The 19,755-nt window shown below is 39.3% G+C and overlaps 1 protein-coding gene across 3 annotated transcripts in view; it reads left to right on the top strand.

The window, feature by feature from the left end:
- The window catches only part of LOC111583469 (ras and Rab interactor 2-like), a 51,024-nt gene extending 33,083 nt beyond the window's left edge, over positions 1-17,941 (top strand). For 2 of the 3 annotated variants that reach the window (XM_023292596.3, XM_023292597.3), the window contains 6 exons: positions 4,333-5,661; positions 11,417-11,499; positions 12,709-12,934; positions 13,073-13,204; positions 14,902-15,065; positions 16,778-17,941. In XM_023292596.3, coding sequence (XP_023148364.2) covers positions 4,333-5,661; positions 11,417-11,499; positions 12,709-12,934; positions 13,073-13,204; positions 14,902-15,065; positions 16,778-17,104 — 2,261 coding nt within the window. In that variant the 3' untranslated portion in view covers positions 17,105-17,941. Of the gene's footprint in view, positions 1-4,332; positions 5,662-11,416; positions 11,500-12,708; positions 12,935-13,072; positions 13,205-14,901; positions 15,106-16,777 lie in introns of all 3 variants that reach the window. The other variant, XM_023292599.2, reaches the window with a different exon arrangement.
- The last annotated feature ends 1,814 nt before the right edge of the window (positions 17,942-19,755 follow it).

Below are 19,755 nucleotides of genomic sequence, written 5' to 3'. Positions count from 1 at the left end.
CCTGTCATATTTTTCCCCACTGTGGGCTAATTTTTTTCACTGAAATATAAAATCCTGCACCTCTATGGAAACAGAACAAAATGTCTTCTGTGCAGTATGACAGAGTTGTAATGTCATAAATAATAAAAAATGAAAGTTGAATTCTTCTATTATGTATTTCACCAAAAAAGAAGACATCAGTATGAACAACATCCCCCAAGTGGCCACAGTTGTTACAATACTAGGGAGAAAACGGAGGCTCTACATTCTATAGGTACTTTACTGCTTGCATTTGTAATTTGTCTCCATACTCCTTTCTGCTTTGTGTAAACACAGCCTGCAGTTCAGCAAAGTTTAGTGCAAAAGTCACAGATTTTTGTCACGTGACTGTACGTTGCCGCAGAGTTATTCTTAGTTTGTCATTTCCACCAAGGTGTGGAGATTTTTTTGTTTTTTGTTTTTTAAAGAATTTAGTTTGAACATGCAATAATTTTTTGACACATTTTTGTAAATGAGACATGAAATAACTTGATGCTGGGCTTAGGTTTGATTAAGTTTTCTGATGGAACAGCACGTCACAGATGAGTAGTTCAAGGACTGTCAGAAAATTTTAATTCAGAAAATTCCTTCTGGCCGTTTTTGGCTCTGATAAATTTTATTTACAATTTTATTTAAAGAAAGCAGGTCCTCTTGCAGGGAATTTCATACCTTAGGGGCACGAAGAGCAAAGGAATTAGATGAGGAATAAATGAGTGAATGAAACCAGTATTTATTCCAAAAAGAGCTGATAGAATTAGCTCCCGGATCTTTTCCTCTGCCTTTATTGGTATCTAACTGTGGCTCTTTTTAGTCAGACGAAAGAGAACTAGACTTGTTTGTAAAGTCGGACCCCTCCCTGGTCCGTCAGTGTTACATGTGCTTGTCGTGTTGCAGCGTTGCTCTGCAGACGGACACCACAGTGTCAGGTGCTGTTGTCTCACATGGACCAGCAATAACACCACAGACACATGAAACTGTTCCACCAGCTGCACGGTTTTACTGCTCCGGGAGTGCAGGAGTTACTGTTTCTATTTTTAGGCTGCAGCACTCACTTGTCCCTGCTGCTATCACTGTGTATTTACTCTGAGTGGGATTTAGCTGCATATTTATGCTCGGATACAGTGGAATCTTTCTGTTTCAAGCAGTTATTACAGCAGAGACTCAGAGTGAGGAGTTTTCTTGCCAAATAGCTGAAAGACAATAAGATGATTCAGTGGATAAATGTGAGCACATGTTCTCCACTGTTACGAGACACATGAGGACAGAAAAGAAGCAGAGAATCGTGTAAATAAAGTTCAGAGATGTGCAAAAAAAAAAAAAAATCAAAAATAATAAAAGACAAACAGGAGCAATAAGAATCCTATTTGAGTAAAAGTACCTAAGTTTTAGCAGCAAAATGTAGTTTAAATACTGATGTGAAAGTCCTGGTTTGGTCCTGAGACAGTTAAATTAGTAGATTGCTGTTGCAGCTGTTGCAGATTTGAACTACTTTGTATCCAGTTTTATACACAGGGACAGAAGTTGGATCTGAAAACATGTGATTAAAGGGAAGGAAAGGAGGAAAACAAAGTTCTGATACACAAATCTGTTTTCAGCTTTTCTCTAGTCTTTGATTATTGCTGCAATATTAGTCATTCTATTGAAACTGAAAATCATTAATTCATGTATTTAGTCGTATTTTAAACTGCAAAATACACTGAGGCCTCATTAGCAATGTAGCCGAGTTAGAAAATAAAAGATGAAACCTGAATATGTTCTAAGGATAAAAATGAGTCCAGCCTTAGATTGTTTTCATGCTTTAATGTTAAAAAACTATTTTTTTTCTCATACTGTACATTACTGCAGCACCTCTGTTTAAAACTTTGCTTTAGCTCCTGTCTCTACTACTATTCACACACTTAGAAAATAGTTGGAATGAGGAAACGTTTGTGTTCATATTTCAAAATGTTCCCCAAATGCAAACTGAAGTGCATTCAAAAGAGTGTTTTTTAGCTTTAGGCAACTAAAACTACTTAGTTTTGTGGGAAAAAAAAATATTATTTGTGTCTTAATTGGAGGCAAAGGGAAGTGGCAGAGAGACAACAGGAGGTAAACCAAGCTGTGACATGAAACACAGATTTAGAGCCCATATGATAAAGATAAAGAGACTTTATTGTCATTGTGCAGAAGTACAACGAAATTTGTATGGAAGAACACGACAATTAGCAGCAGTGCAAATAAGAATAAAAATAGATAAAAATACTCACAATAAAAAGAATCAAACAAAGTACTATTAACAAAGTAAAGTGAATATGCTGCATATTCACAAGTTTATTGTATATTTGGGATCTGCAAACGTGTGTTTAGATGCCTAACTGTTCAAAAAACACTAGTTTTCTCAGATTTCATACATCTGCAGCATGTCTGTCAGAAGCCAACACTCCATTTTAACTTTTTTTACTACTTAAATATAATTTTTGCAGTATTCAGCTACTGGGACGCCTCAGAAGTGGTTGAAGTCAGGAAAAATGTGTGTTTAACTTTAAAAGTGCTATCTAAAGTACGTACTAACATGTATTTATAAGGGCATTATATTTTTAATGGTTTGGTTTAAAATAAATAAATAAATTCAACACTGTAATTCCGCAAAGTCACAGAGACTCACACATCAAGTTTGAAACTGATCGGATGAACAGTTGTTGAGATAATTGAAAACACAAGAAAGATTCTAGAACTCTGCTGTAGAACTCATTGATAATCAAAGAAGCGTGTGTGCGCTTCCTCTCTCTGGAAGTGAAATACAATGGAATTTAAAAAACTGGAATTGTCCTTAGGATTAAAATGAGTCTAACTTTAGAGTGTTCTGCAAATAGAAGCTAATCTGTAGCCAGGTGTTGTACTTTAAGAGCTCGTTATATTATTCAGTGTGTATGAGGATGGAAAAGAGGCACAGAATCGTGTCTGTAGAGTTCAAAGACCTAAACATTTTCAAAAATAGAAATCAAAAAGAAAAGCAGGAGGAGCTATGGTAAGGAGGAAAGGAGTGGAGGAACTGGAACTGCGTCTGTTTGGTTCCTCCCACTCTGTGATTAGTGTTGGGCGACTCCCTCTCTGGGTGTCGGCATTCAGTGAAGCAGAGCCAAGAGGCTGGAACACATATCAGCCCCACGACACACAGCCAGGCAGGAAGGCAGTAAAACTCAGAAAAGCCTGAAGAAACCGGTGAGAAAAAGCTGCTGTTTAGTTGTTGAACTTCCAGTTGTTTTCTAAAGATATTCCCTTCGTAGGAATTTTCACTTTGTGTAGCTTAAAGTTGTGTTTTTTATGAATTTCAGGCTGCTGTATTTTGGTGGAATTTCCAGCCGCTGTGTGAGGATATTCCCTCTGTAGAAATCTTCACGTTTGTGTAGCTTAAAGTTGTGGTTTTGTATTTTGCTTGTGAACTTCCAGGTTGTTTTCTGAGGATATTCAGTCTGTAAGAATCTTCATTTGTGTCGCATAACGTTTTGTTTTTTGTGTTCCAGGCAAAGAAAACGCACATCTTTTTGTTGTTAAACTTTCAGCGTTTTTCTGAGGATATTCCATCTGTAGGAATCTTGAATTTGTGTAGATTTCTTTAGATTTTGTGTTGCTTTTTGTGTTCCAAACAGATGTTTTGTCGTTGAACTTCCAGCTGCTATCTAAGGATATTCCATGTGTAGGAATCTTAATTTTATAATAATAATAATGGATTAGATTTATATAGTGCTTTTCAAGGCACTCAAAGCGCAATGAATCACAATGAATCCATTATTCATTCACTCACACATTCTCACTCGGTGGTGGTAAACTACATTTGGAGCCACAGCTGCCCTGGGGCAGATTGACGGAAGCGTGGCTACCAATCTGCGCCTACGGCCCCTCCGACCACCACCAACATTCACACGCATTCATACCCCAGTGTGAGTAGCTGCACTGGAGGCCAGGTGGGTAAAGTGTCTTGCTCAATGACACAACAGCACATGACAAGGACAGAGCGGGAATCGAACCGCCGACCCTTCGATCATTGGACGACCCGCTCTACCACCTGAGCCACAGCCACCCCTATTTTATGTAGATTAAAATTGTGTTTGTTGTTAAACTGCTAGCTGCTATCTGAGGATATTCCTTTGTAGGAATCTAGACTTTATGTAGCTTAAAATTGCTTTTTTGTGTGTTTTCCACGCTGCTGTTTTGATGTTGTGTTTTTTTTAAGTATTTTGACACACAGCAACTTCCAGCTGCTGTGTGAGGATATTTAATCTGTAGGAATCTCGACTTTGTGTAGCTTAAAGTTATGTTTTTTGTGTCTTCCAGGCTTCTGGGACTCGTCCCTGTGCTGCCAGCGTCGCTCCTCTCCTCGTCCCTCCCGCCCTCTGAGCCGGACCCTCAGCCCCCAGCGGACCACCAGGAACCGGGAGGTCGAGGGGTCACCGGGCCGACACAGCGGGCCTCACTGCGACAGCGCTCCTCCCACCCTTCGATCAAACGCTCCGCCACCCTCCTTCCGCCTGGAGAGACGACACTCCAGCGGCCCTCTGTGCTTCGTCAACCCGCTCTTCCTCCAGACCCACCACCACCATCGCTGCCGCCGCGAGGACGACCTGCTATCACCTGACGTGGAGGAGTCGAAGCAAACATTAACCGGTAACCAGATCAAACCGAACGGAAAGTCGCGGCCACCTCCCCCTCGTCCTCCTCCTCCCCGCTCGATGCCACGTCGGCGTCCTGCCCCGCCTCCACCCGGACCTCCGGCGCCCACCGCCAGACCCAAGAGCATGCCCGAGGCGGCAGCTGCGTCCAAGCTCTATTCGTCCACCAAGCGCCCGGCACCTGCTCGACCGCCAATGGGTGCCAAGCACAGCAGCCCCTCCAAAACCGCTCCGATCCCGGTGCCCTCAAACCCGCCGCCTCCAAGGCCCAAGAAGCCGGATCTGGAGGCCCACCGCTGCCACATCGCTCTGGACGACGAGACCATCGCCAAGGCCCTGTCTCGGGCCAAACTACCGCCATGCCAGCCTCCACCTGCCGCCCCTGAAGGGTCCAGTCCAGCTGAGAGGGGACACCAGCGGCTCAGCGACATGAGCATGTCCACCTCATCCTCAGACTCACTGGAATATTCTCAGTCTCCTGGATTCTCTCTTGGACTCGCCCCGAGCCCGTCGCACCACCTGAACCACCACCAGGACCCAGTGGAGGACAGCAGCGAGGACGACGAGGACGTGGAGGAAGAAGAGGAGGAGGACTATGGCGTTGGGCTGGAGGCTGACCTGGAGATGCGTCTCCGTCCCTCATTTAAAGCTCGGCGGCGGCGGGTCGGCGTGAGCCTGAGCGGAGGATCCTTCATCCTGCCCAGAGCCCTGAAGGGACGCTTCCGGAAGGTGAGCGGGATGCTGAGCTCGCTGATGACGCCGGAAAGGCGAGCTGTGAAGAGGATCGCGGAGCTGTCCAGGGATAAGAGCTCGTACTTCGGCTCGCTGGTTCAGGACTACATCGGCTTTGTTCAGGAGAATCGGAGCTGCCACACATCGGGGATGGACTTTCTGCAGACTCTCAGGCAGTTCATGACGCAGACGAAGGCTTACCTGCGGCAAAGCTCCGAGCTCAACCCTCCGATAGAGTCGCTGATACCTGAGGACCAGATCGGTGAGTCTTTTCCAAGTTTTCTGACTTTGTATAGTGTCTCTTAGGGGTGGACCAATTATCAGCCTGGCCAATTATCATGGCTTTTTTTCCACATTATCGGTATTGTTATTTTATTGATTGATTATTGATAAATTACATGCACTACTTCAGGTCTGATACAGCTGCCTCTCTCTATCTTTATCTGTGATGTCTCTCGAGCAAAGACTGAACAAGAAACACAAGCTGTTGCCACAAACCCGGAGCTGTTCTCACAGTGGCTAAAGCTACACTAACGGCTAGCGGCTAAGTTAGAAGGTAGCCACAGATTAACCTGAAACACAGTCTGGAAAACAATAGTTAGTAATACTTCGGGACTTTAGTGGGCAATAAAATAGACAAACTGATAAATCTCAGTTGATGCCACATAAACACAGGATAGCATCCTAATTTAATCACTCCTGTTTCTATTTTACACAACCTGTAATAGTCACACTTATTATTGAAAAACCTAGTTATGAATGACTGGTTCTCTGCTATCACATGCTGTTAAAACATTACATTTTATGTGTATTTGTTCCAAATATTGGATATCAGCCCTTTAAAACTGATTTCGTTTGATCCCTATTGTCTCAGTTTGCATGTGTGGGCATGTGTGTAATGTTTTTCCAGATAATTTGGGGGGCAAAACCGAGAAAAGGATTTTGAAATGACTTCATTCACTGACGATGTTGAAGTCTGCCACTATGTTGGGAATCAGAGCTGAACTTTTCCATATTAGTGAGCCTCATTACTGGTGTTGAGTTACAGAAATGCCCTCATGCTGAATCCCACTGAGTTATTCTCGGCTTGTGCTTGTTGGTAGAATCTCACAGTGCAGCTGAGGTCGACTGTGAAGGGCAAGAGTTTCATCTAACTCTGCTTTTTGTTGAGTTTCTGAGTATATATTGATCAGATGGTTTTTTATTTAAGGCAGACAAAGTTCCTGCACTGCCACACAGAAGAAAAAAGGTTTTTCTGAATTGTGGGACCAAAATTGTAGCAGAAAATGCGATTAAAGCGCTCAGAATGCTCCACTGAGGTTATGACAATCAAGATAGCAAAGTTTGCACATATGAAAAACTATCAAAGAGATGTTTCATTCCAGTCAGATAACTGAGAGACTCGATTTGCATGAATATGTCAGTATGTCTGCACACATCTCGTGTCCCTTGTTCATTGTAAACAATAACAGCAAAGCCTTGTTTAGAGACAGAAGTGATCCTTTCTCATTGTGTGAACAGACCACAGATACGCACATAAAGAAACTCACAAATGTTCCCTTTGGAGAGAGAAACAGTGAATAAATGTGAAGGTGTTTAGTACAGCAGCAATGTTAGAGACATGAGAGAAATCTACCTACACAAGTGTCGTTACATTTTTAGAGCAATTTCTGCTCTGCTATCTCTGATTTGCCTGAAAATGTTATAGCATAAAATGTTGATAATTGTAAAGATATTTGTTAAATTCTAGCTTTCAATATCAGGCACTTTGTGAGATATATTTTCTGAATAGTTGCCCAACTTTGAGCAGGTTTTTTACAAGCAATGAAATTTGAGGTTGTTTGAACAACATTATCTCAGGAGGTGTTTACGATAAAAACTTCTCATCGTCCCACTGATTCAGTATCTGAACTACTGGATGAGTAGGTCAAAAAATCTGAGTTGAAATCTGAAAAAAAAAAAAGAAGACGTCATGAAACATGCCATATTTGAGCTTGAATGAACCCAAGAAATTGATATTGCAGAAGTCAACTAGTGATATTTTCTGAACCATATTCAGCTGGATGTCACAATAGTACAAAACTAATCACATAGAATGATTATAATATGAAATATTTGATCACAAATTGTTTTCAAAAAGTAGAGATTTAGTGTTTCTAAATGGCTCTCCAAATACAACAAAGAATATATATGTAAATATATTTTAAAAATTGGTGTATTTGCCATTTTCAGACACCACTTTGTAAGCCTACACCTGGTTTGGAGGAGGCTTGTCGTATAGTTTTGTGTCATTATCACTCTATCAGATCAGTATAGTATAACTAAATACAAAGATCTGTTGTGATAGTGGGGATTTATTCAGTGGTAAATTGTTCATGCATTGACATTTATTTAATGGTAATCTGATTCACTTCTGTCAGCAAGGCTGTAGTGGTAAATTTGTAGTGGTAAATTTATTTATATGATTATTGTGGAAACTGTTGCTTTGGATGAAACAGGACTCTTGTGCTTTGGGAATAAAGTTGTCCTTTAAGTCTGAAGTCACAGCTGGACTGGAAGTTACAGTGTGAGAACACAAGTATTCATGTTACCTGCTGAAGAGTTTATCTTGAAGCATCTCTTCTGGTAATTAGCAGTGTTGAGCTGATGGAGTGATGTCCCAAGATACTGAAAATTACGTTGTATGCCTGTAATCAAAAAGAGTTTTTTTCATTTATTTATATATACACACATATATAAATGCCATAATGCCATCCTAATCATTGAATGTAGTGATGATTCACCAACATTTATGTCTACAAAATGGAGTCCTTGAATGAAAAATTTGCCCATAATGGCAAAAAAATCTTAGCTTTATTTGGAAAACCATTTTGAAACTCCAGAACGTTGTTCTACGTGGATTAGTCATACTACAATCCCACAGAATATGGTTTTTAAAAAAGGAGAAGTGAGCAAATCTGATGACTGTCCTCCTATGCAGAGTGTTTACAGAAAGACCTTTGCAGTGATTATCGTGGGTTAAATATGTCAACTTTTGTTATGAGGTCAAGAAGTAGAGCGATGAAGTGTTTGTAAAGGGAGCGTATTCGAGTGTTAACACACACTCTGACTGAACAGCCGGATATGCACCAAGAGGAAAGTGTGTCATCTCAGAGCTGTAAATGAGTAAATCACAAAGTTTAAAGTTTGCTTTGCTTCTACTGTTTCTCTTTAGACTTCACTTCACAGACTCTATTAGTTTATTGTAGGTAGGGGACTTTGAAAAGGTTGGAGCTGAGATAAAACAAACAATATACAAAGGAAATGAGCCTTTCTGTTGGAAATCAGGAAGTCCAAAGTCTAGAAACCCCTCCTTGTGTCCACATGAGGGTCTGATGGATTTATCCAGCCTCTTTATTTATGATTTATTTGTGCAAGCAGCCTGCAGCAAAGGACAAACCCTTACCTGAGGTGACCTACGATGCTTGGCTCTGGTGCAGATTGAGTTGGATATTTCTAAGAGCTGCTGTGTTGTTCCACTGATTCACCACATAAGCCGCAAAATTCTCCATAAGATTCCTGTACATGCATGCTCGCTTATTTACGGAATTGCAAAACATATTTTGCTGTGTGCAGCTCATTGCATAATCGTAAAGATGCCTGGAGGTTGGGGGTGCCTGTGCAGAATGAACAGCTGTGTCAATGCTGACGGGGAACAATAACACACAGTTTGTGGAATAGTTGAGGAAATGATGTGAAGAATATGTACGTAGGTCTGAGGTACAGATGGAGCCATTGTGGTGGTTTAACTTTTCAGTGCATGCCAGCTGAATGAATGAACACAATGTTGGATCTGGTTCCAGGTACCAGAACGTGTCAAGCTCAGACTCAAGGTCAGATTCTATCAAGCCAGTGACTCTTTAACTCTGACTGCATCTGAATGGCAAATATGTAATCTATTTGGTAAAACCTGACCCTCAAGGAAGCAGGTTTTGGCTGTTTTTGTGCTCCTGAAACTATATTGACATGAAACTTGTCAAGAATTACAGAAATTCATCCAGAATTACTCAAAAGTAGTTTAAAAGGCAAAAGATTGGTCCAGAATTATATTTTTTTAAAAGACATTAGTAGATGAGTCATGTTTAACCCTCTGAACTCCAAAGCGGTTTCTTGGCATGTTGTTGCTCCTGTTACATTCAAGAGCAGAATTTTTTGTTTCTTAAAGGATGTGATACTGGAAAGTTTTTTTGTTGTTGTTGTTGAATTTTCAAATAAACATGTAGAATGAAGTGAAATTGAAGTTTTCCAATGGAACTGCAGATCACAGATGAGTCGTTCAAGGACTGTAGGAATATTGTGAATCTGAAAAATGGTGTAATTATTGTGTAGGAGATTTCACATGACATGCTGGTTGTTGTTTACATCCTTCTGCTAAACTGGCAATCCTCATGTGATGTCAGCCATCTGTTACCACTAGAGTCCACACTGTGCAGCCACTGTCCTCTTTTATTCCTGTAAATTTTTATAGCATTCACATACTGTTTAATCTGTTTCCAGAGCAATAAGTCTTTTTCTACCATAGAAGTCCCAGTGCCAGGACCAGACTGTACCTGTTATTAAAACACAACCACAGACGTTTTTAGAAGTTTGCAGAGCATGAAAAGGCTGCCTGGTACGGATGGATTAAAACTAGCGCAGTGAAGCAGTTGTGTCTCATTTCTGTTTAGTATATTTAGTAGAGCTGTAGTTCAATTTTAGAGCACGCTCAGTAACATCGATGTCACTGACCTGCTGTTATTGACTGTCTTAGTTACACTTTTGATTATGTGCAATAAAGATATCAACTTTTGCTGCAGTTTTTCAGGTTCCACTCTGTTTTAGTGACAGAAACACAGAGATTTGTTGTATTTTAAAATCATCTCAAGTGTCTTTGATCTGTAGAGACCAGATTTGTTCAGTTTGGCTCCACAGTTTTGCAGCTCAGGGATGTTTTTCAGCTGGAGATATTTAAATAAAAACGCCTAGTTTTTATGGGGTTCAGTCCAAATCTGTGAAGCACATTTAACATTCACAGTTATGTGGGTCAAAATAAAGATTTTTTAGGGTCAACATCCTTCAGTGATCTAAGTTCCAGATGCAAATGACTACTCAGAGACAGGAAAAATGCTGAGATATTTGATTTTACCTGTGGCAATATGTTTAGAAACCATTTGGATCTTCTGGTTTAATTTATCATAATTTCATCCCTAAAATCTAAAGTGACCAATTTAATTTGATAATATACACAACAAAATCTGTTTTTATACTATAAATAAAAAGATAAACTCAACTAAAACTGTATGTGTGTATGTACATTTGTATTTAATGAGATTTAGTTATGAATAATTCTAGAATAAACTTAGTTTGGAGTAATCTTATAAACTATAGGGGAATAGTCTAATTATCGTTGATCACTAAATACTTTTTGAAGCTTATAGCGGCTTAATTTTACTCACATCTGATTTTAAGCCTCCTTTATGCGGCTGCAGTCATACAACCAGATTACAGTTTGGATTTTTTGATGCTTTTAGATCATTTTAAGAAGACATATGTTTTAAGAAATTAAATGCACTTTGAGAATTAACAGATTAATTTTACCCTGAATGAATTTATCTGGAGTTGCAGATTGTTATCATGGTGTCTAAGAAAGTGCAACAATTTGTTCTCAAGCCTTTTTGTAACAGACTCAAAAATTTATTTTTAGGTCAGGATTTATGATTGTGTCATATATTTTTTTAGGATTTGCTGTCATTATCATGTGATGAAGTTTCTGGATTATTTCCGGTGAATTATTGCAAGCCCTTATTCATCGTAGCTCTGGTGTTTGTGACATTTACGGTAGCTGATAGCATATTTTCATTGATGTTGTGCAACATGCAGTGACGCATTTTCAGTTGTACAATGTTACTCATTTGTTTCCTGGAAGAGTGAATAATGTGTTTATGTACTGGTTTCTCATTAACCTGTTGGTTTTTTGGGTGTGTTGTCGTGTTCTGCAGACCAGGTGCTGGAGAAGGCCATGCATAAGTGTGTCCTAAAGCCTCTGAAGAGCGTCATCGAGGTGGCTTTACATGACTTCCAGGTGAGAGATGAGTTTAATCCCCTGCATCTTACCGAAAATGTTAGAATAAAAAGCAGTATGAAGTCCTGCACCTCTATGGAAACAGAACAGCTCTGACTCAGAAATGTCTTTTGTGCGGTATGACACAGTTAAAATGACAGAAATCATAAAAAAGACAACAAAAGTTGAATTGTTGAATTATTTATTCTTCCAAAAATTGAAAAATGACTGGAATTGACAAATACAACATTTATCCAGGTCCCCACAGGTGCTACCAAAAATGAAACAAAAAACAAAACAAGGTGGCTCTACATACTCTAGATATTTTATTGTTTACATTTTTACAACCTCTGCAGACATTTTTTTCCCCACTACTCTGCACATCAGTTGTAGAAAAATGTTTCACCATGCTGAGTGTATCTTCCAACAACTTGCTCCTCTGTTACCATTTTTCAGCCATGCTACATTTATTTTATTGATACAGTATGTTGTATTTTCTACTCAGTCTCTCCTCTCTGTTCTTTGTGAACACAGCCTGCAGTTCAGCCTAAAAGTGCAAGAATTTTTATTATGTGACAAAGATATTACCAATATAGAAAAAAATATGTTGCTTCACATACTATACTATCAGTATTATGTGATTTAAATTGTTAGTCTACAACCTCTGCATTTTTCACACTTCTCTGCACATGAACCCTACAATCATGTTTCACCATGCTGAATGTATCCTCCAACAACTTGCTTCTTTGTGTACTGTTCTTGAGCCATGCGGCATTTACGATTAAGTGTGTTTTATTTTCCTCTCAGTTGCTCTGTTTTGTTTCTGTACTTGTTTTCAGTCTAAAAAAAACACACTTTGATTTTTGGTTGCACAAAGTTTTATTTTTTTAGTGGATTTGGTGTATTATGGTGACTTATTTGTGGCAAATTTTAAAATAAGGAATAAAATTAGCATGATGATATATCCTGATTTTAAAGTTAAATTTGGTTCATTTTCCAAATTAAACCGCACATCACAGATAGTTAGTTTGAGGACCACCGGAAAATAAAAAATCTGCCTTTTATTCTTGTTTTTACAGTTTTTTGCTCTGATAAATGGTGTAATTCTGGCATTTTTTAAAGATATAATACCTTTCAAACCTGCTGGCTGGTTTTGGGGTTCAGAGGGATAAATGAAGATTATCTCTGGTCAACTAAGTAACTAAACTTGTGTCTTTTTCATTCCTCCAGGTGAGCAGTGGAGCTTGGCAGCAGCTCAGGGAGAACCTGGCCCTGGCTAAGACCAAGAGGCCTCATGAGCTGGGGGTGGATGGAGCGGTTCCCCCCGACTCTGTGGCTATTGAGAAGATCCGCCAGAAATTCCTGAACATGAGGAAGATGTACTCGCCTGAGAAGAAGGTGTCGCTGCTGCTGCGAGTGTGCAAGCTCATCTACACAATCATGCAGGACAACTCGGGTACGTAAAAGTTTTTGCACAAAGACGGTTTTAAGCTTGTTGAATTTCTGCAACCTTTCGCCCTCTTCAGTGTGGTTGTTTACAGTTTTCTCTGCTCTGACCTGTGTCGCCACCACACCTACATCTGCTTCCTTCCAGGGAGGATGTACGGTGCCGATGACTTCCTGCCGATGCTGACCTACGTGGTGGCTCAGTGCGACATGCCTCAGCTGGACACGGACATCCAGTACATGATGGAGCTGCTGGACCCGTCTCTGCTTCAAGGAGAAGGTATGTAAGATAAGAGAAAACTTTATTAACCCTGAAAGAACTCTTCTAAGAAATGAGATTATTGCGCATCACATATTGTACATGAAGTTAAATGATGCTCATGATGTCAAAACTAATACGGCACAAACTGTTGAGAAAGAATATTGTGAATAATGATTATTGTTTAGATTTAAGTGTCAAATGTTTTGCGCTGTCAATCCTACACAAACAGGAAGGATTTATATAGTTTATAGTATTGTAGAACTGCTCAGACATCCATGACATTAAAGAAATAACACACAATGCACAGAAAAGTATCACAAATCTAATCCTCTTCTTTGTATATTTAATAAAACAGAGCTGGAGCCTGCATGATGTTAGCCTAGATTAGCAACGAGATTCAAATGAATTCCAGAAAGTCACTAAAACTTCTAAAACCCTCTAATAAATATCTTGGGCCTTGTTAAACCTGGACATAGGTGAGATAAATGCTGTAACCTTCCTTTGATTTAATTTATTGTATTTATATATTGGAAAATTTTAAATCACTTCAAGTTTTGCCAGTTGTTTAGCTGCTTTTTGTGATTGTATTTTGCCTGTTTTTTAACTTTGAACAAAATCAGGCGAGCTCCCAGTGCTCATGCAATGTTTAGAACGCTCCCCAGAAATCACGCTATTCGATATTTGTTCTTTACACAAGTTTGAGGTCCATGGTGAAAATACAAATGCGTCCTTTTAAGTGGTTAGAACAGGACTTCCAGTGAGTGTTTTAAAAGTGGCAGGAGCACAAGGAGCCTTGTATTGCTGCATAAAAACTACTTTAAAGGGGACAGCAGCCAAATTAAAATAATCAAAATTTTAAATCAGGTTAGATTTTGCTTTCTAGAGTGCAGACTCCATACTTCTTGATATCATCTTGGAAAGGGAAACTGTGCGTTTTTACTGAAACCAGGGGTAGCACTTGCAGGCTAAACATAAATACTAAAATGTGGCCAAACACTTGCACATTATGCAAAGCACTTTCTGTCTAAATTCATCTATTAGCTAATTTTGGCCACTGATCAACATTTTATTTGCAAGACAAAGACAAATATTTCTTTCTATTTCAAGAGTTCTACAACCTCACTTTAACTGAGCAGCTTTTTCATTGGTCAGAAGCCATCCTGAATCTCTTTAAGATATCCCCACGTAATGTAGATTAAAGATAATAGAGGGTAATTATGACTGGAGCATCATAAGATATGTCATTCTTTAGATTTTCTTCAGCTCACAGGCCTTCTACATCTCAGCTGAGTTGAATTTACTCTGATGGTTCAGTGAGAAAACTTGAGAGACGTACTCAGAGGCAGGAAAAGTCCTGACAACAAGGGTAGGAAATTCCATTCAGTGCTTGACTTGAATGGGCTGGAACTGGTTCAGAAGAAAAGAGAGTCTGAACCTGCCCAGTATGAAATATTTTCCTATTAGCGTCAACTTGTCTGGCACATAAACTGACGCAAGAAGCTGAATTAGTGAAGCATTTACTGAGAGCACAGTTGATCAGTAATGAAAATAAGTCTTGCACGAAGTCTGATTTATTTCTGAAGAAAGGAGGAAGTGTTAATGACTTCTTACATCAGTGTCTCTCACATCAGCTGGTTTCATTTCTAGATAATAGAGTTTAGCTGTTCAGTTTCTTTTTCTTTGTTCTACATGCATTCTTTGCTTTTTCACCCCAGGCGGCTACTACCTGACCAGCGCTTATGGAGCCATGTCCCTCATAAAGAACTTCCAGGAGGAACAGGCGGCCCGAGTTCTGAGTTCCGAGGCCCGAAACACTTTGCACCAGTGGCACTTCAGGCGAACCGCCCAGCGTTCGACGCCGACTGTGGACGACTTTCAGGTATCACGCCTGACCTGAGCCCACCTTGAACATCCAGGCAGTGAGTTTAAGTCGTACCAAATTCAGAATAAATCCAAACTTCACGTTTGGCATTGGAAAGGTGCATGAAAGGAGTTTTTCCTCCGTCGGTGAAAACGAACGGTTTCTGCTAACGTCACAGCATGTGGATCTGAACACTAGCACCCCATAGTGGAACAGCTGCATGCAGTATCTTTATCTGCCATTAACTGCATGCACATTTTCTAACATTATTTTCCTGCGGTACCGTTTCTGTTGCCCTTGTTTTTCAAGACAGGGCCACCTACTGAAGTAGATGGTAGCTCAAGTCCACAACTTCTGGTTCTAAAGGTTAATTCAACCCAAAACGCTTTGTAACCAAGTACTTAGCCAAAGACTTACGGTTTAAAGATTTATTCTACCTAAAATACTAGATTAACCAAATACGTACTCTACAATTTGTAGTTTTAAAAGTTTATTCCACCTAAAATACTGTTGTCCAAGTACTTAGTCTGTGACTTAAAGTTTTAAAGGTTTATTTCACCCAAAATACTAAAGAGTGCAAGTACTGATAAGCATTTAACTGACCCAAAGTACTACCTTACTTACATTACTAAACTGCAGCTTTAGGTTTAAGCGTTTATTTCACCAAAAATACCACATTATCCAGGCACTTCTAGTTTCAAAGGTTTGTTCCACCCCAAACACCACAGTGTCTAAGTACTGTGTTCCACCTAAAACACCACACGGTTCATGACTTATGGTTTTAGAGGTTTAGTCCACCCAAATAGTGCTTTCTGCCTAAAAACACACGATTTGAACTATACATTCCACCCCAAAATAGTACACAGTCCAAGAACTCATAATTTTAAACATGCATTTCACCCAAAATACTACATTATTGAATAGTTTGCATGTGACTTATGGCTTTAAACTTTTATTCCACCAGAAATACTGGTGTCCAAGCACTTCTAGTTTTAAGGGTTTGATCCACCTAAAATACTACATTCTTTAAGTATTTAGATTTTAAAGGTTTATTCCGCTCAAAATAATACACTGCCCAAGTACTTAGTCTGGAATGTATGGTTTTAAAGGTTTATTCCACCCAAAATACTGCTTTGTGCAAGCACTTTATTCCACTGAAATAGTTCTTTCTGTCTAATAACTTGTGGCTTTAAGGTTTTTGTTTCCACCCACAATACTACAGTGTCTAAACACTTGTAATTGTAAAAGTTTACCCTAGCAAAAATATTGCACGGTCCAAGTACCTGTAGTTTAAAGATTAAGTCCACTGACTTTCTGTCTTGCAATTGAACTTCTAAGAGTTACATGTTGGACTGTTTGTATAATTAGTATAATTGGGTCATTATCAGGCAAATTAAGGATGGAATTAAATGCTATGATGTTTGTAGTCATCAGATCTCGAATAAATGCTTGAAATAAGGATGGGAAGATACAAGAACATCTCTGAGGGGATATATACTGTCTGTATACACAATAATAAACAATAACAGGCAACAACATTGCCGTTTCACTCCACCTACAAACAAATAAATCTTAGTTCTCACTTTAATTGCAGTTCTTGTGTCAATACACCACACCCTTAATTTTCTGCTCAGACACTCTACTCCAGTTTTCGGCCTGCTTGCTTAAGTCTTCAGTATTGCTCATTGTGGAGATTTCTGTCTCGCTCAACACTCGTCTTTCCTTTGTAGAACTATCTCCGTGTTGCCCTGCAAGGCTTGGACTCAGGCTGCACGGCCAAAACCCTGGTGGTCCACCCATACACCACCACAGAAGAGGTCTGCTCACTCTGCGCTTACAAGTTCAAGATCCCCGACCCTGAGAACTACGCACTGTTTCTGGTCACTGAAGACACCAGCCAGCAGCTCGCCCCGGACACTCACCCTCAACGGATCAAATCTGAGCTCCACAGTCGGCCTCGTTCACAGATCTTCCACTTTGTCTACAGGAGAGTTCCCAACCTGAACCTCTGTATACCTGCCGTCATGCAAAATGGAAACTGCCTTGAGGTAGAATAGCAGGGGATGTAACAGCTTGTGTGGTTCTTCTGGTGCTTGTAGATGTTTTTTCTGTAGATAGATTTGAGGAATGGAAACCGAAGCTGTATATAGACAAATTGATGCAAGATGTAAAATACGTGCTTGATTTGCAAATGATTAGTTGACTTGTGATTTTATAAGAAATCACAACATGGTAGGAGGGACTCTGGAAAGTGATTGTGTTTCGCTCAAACACCTCAAGACTGACAAAAAAGGGTACATTTGTTTGCAAGTAGGGTTTAGCCGTATCAGTTTTAGTTAAGCCAGAAATGAAGGATTTTAGCATGTGCAGTTGAAGGTGAGAAGTTTGGACAAGTTGGACATTTATACCATCCTCAAAGTGGACATCATGCAGTAAGATGTTGCATTTTATGTTACTAATATTGCCTTAACTGCTGTTTTCCAGGTGCCTTTCAAAGAAATTGAGCATAAAATGTGCTACTGAAAGCAGTCATCCCGTGATTAGTCAGCATTCACCGAAATGAATTTTAAATTTCATGCTAAAACATTAATTTAATAAGTAAATTGAACTATTGTAAAATGTATGATTGTTTTTTTTATTATTGCTCTGCAATTGCTGGTCAATTGTAGCTTGTATTTCTGTGTAGAAATATTTTTATATTCGAATGTTTTTCAACCCTAAAGTGACAAAGATTTGCATTCTGATTTAATATTTCTGTACTGGACTCAATACTGGACTTATTTATGCCAGATATTTTTCAAAAGTCATTTTAAATCAACACTGTTTCTATTGTTTGTAATGATGAGCTCAAAACTGACTGTGGAAATATAAAAAATACACTCTAAAAGAGGCTGTTTACTGTCTCCCGTGTAATATTTTTCTGCCATTTTTTTTTGACAGTTCAGGGGAACAAAGTCAGATTTCACTGTGCTGATGACAACATAGGTACTGTAGTATATTTTACTGGATTTAGAAATACAGTTTGCACACAAATGTACTATAAGTCACATATTTCAATCCACATATAAAATGTACATTTTATGATTTCCTCCTATAACGGTCTAAACTTGTAAGGTGGGAGATTATTTTGTTGGTGTAATATATGAAGTCAAATCAAAGGTTGCTAAGACATCCTCCCATCTGTTTGATTACAACCTTTAAAAACTGGCCCAAACAATAAAGTCACATATTCACATAAAGGCATTGTGCATAGCTGATTGTATTACATAGTAGGAGTATAAACACTTCCTGGAACTGTTAGTAGGAAATTAAGCACCAAGCCTTGTCTTTCAGCAGTTCCAGATCCGTGTGACTCTGACGTCTGTAGTTACTCTAAGGGCTCATTTAAATGTCTTCAAATCTACAACTGTGGCTTCTGTTATGAATGTCAAACTACACTTGTAGAACGAGACAAGCACTGCTGCTGAGCCCTACAGGAGAGATGACCTGTCCTGTCGCAGGCAGTGATGGGAAAGTTCAGCAAAACTATTGAAATGCGAATTGTGTTGGTGTATTTGCTCAAGAGAAGGGATCAAATCAGGCAGCAGATGAAGGGTAGATGCTCAAATATCAACAAACACTAGTGAGGATCTGCAGTAAGTACAAAAGTACAACTACAAAGGATTTACCACCCCTGGAAATTTCCCCATTTTATTGCTTTCCAACACTGAATCATGCTCAATTTCATTCGACCTTTTAACAAACAAGAGTCTTTCATGTCAGATTGAAAACAGATTTCTTTAAAAGTAAGTCACTTTCAAAGTAATGCCAGTTTATTCAGAATATATCATGTAAAGTAAATGATTGCATAAGCATTCCCTCTTTTGAAGTGATTCACCTAATTCAACACGGGTGAAGCCATTTAGTGTGCAAGAAAAAGACCAGTGAAGGGAGGCCACCAAGACACCTATGACTCCCCTGAAGGAGTTACACATTTCAGCTGCTGAGATTGGGAAACTATACAACTGTCACTACTCAACAAAATCTCGTATTAAATCTGGATTCCAGTTCACTAGTTCACCCCCTTTAAAGCGACTCATGTAATTCAACACAGGTGCAGCCAGTTGGTGCTACAAGTCAGACAGTGAAATAGAAATCATCTGAGCGCAGTAAATGTGTCCCAGTGATTGTAGTATAAAGACAAAAAAAATCATTACTTTTGGATAAAACTGCACCATGAAGACAAAAGAACATTCCAAGCAACTCTGATTCCTTTTCACTGTGTTTCTTGGAGTGTTCTTTTGTCTTCATGGTGCAGTTATATCCAGGAGCACTGATTCACCAGTGACTGGACCTTCCAGATACAGATGTCTTTATGCTTTAATCACTGAGACACATTTAGTCCATTTAGGTTATCTCCCTTTCATTGTGTGACTTCTGGTACCAACTGGCTGCACCTGTATTGAATTAGGTGAATTTAAAAGGGATGAATACTTGTGCAATCATTTATTTTACATTACGTATCTTAAATTAACTGGCATTACTTTGTAGAAATCGTTTTTCACATGGACATGAAAGGGTCTTTTGTAAATTCTGGTCAATAAACCCTAATTAAATCGATCAAATGTTGAGGAAGAAATAAAAGAGTGAAATTTCAAAGGGGTTAAATATTGTTTTACAGGCACCATACTTTTAGCCAGCTATTTCAACCATCTATTCACTTTTCCCC

This window comes from Amphiprion ocellaris, chromosome 4 (genome assembly GCF_022539595.1).
Source record: "Amphiprion ocellaris isolate individual 3 ecotype Okinawa chromosome 4, ASM2253959v1, whole genome shotgun sequence".
NCBI lineage: Eukaryota > Metazoa > Chordata > Actinopteri > Pomacentridae > Amphiprion > Amphiprion ocellaris.
The sequence above is the reverse complement of the archived record's forward strand: the minus strand, read 5'-3'. Positions and strand labels throughout refer to the sequence as shown.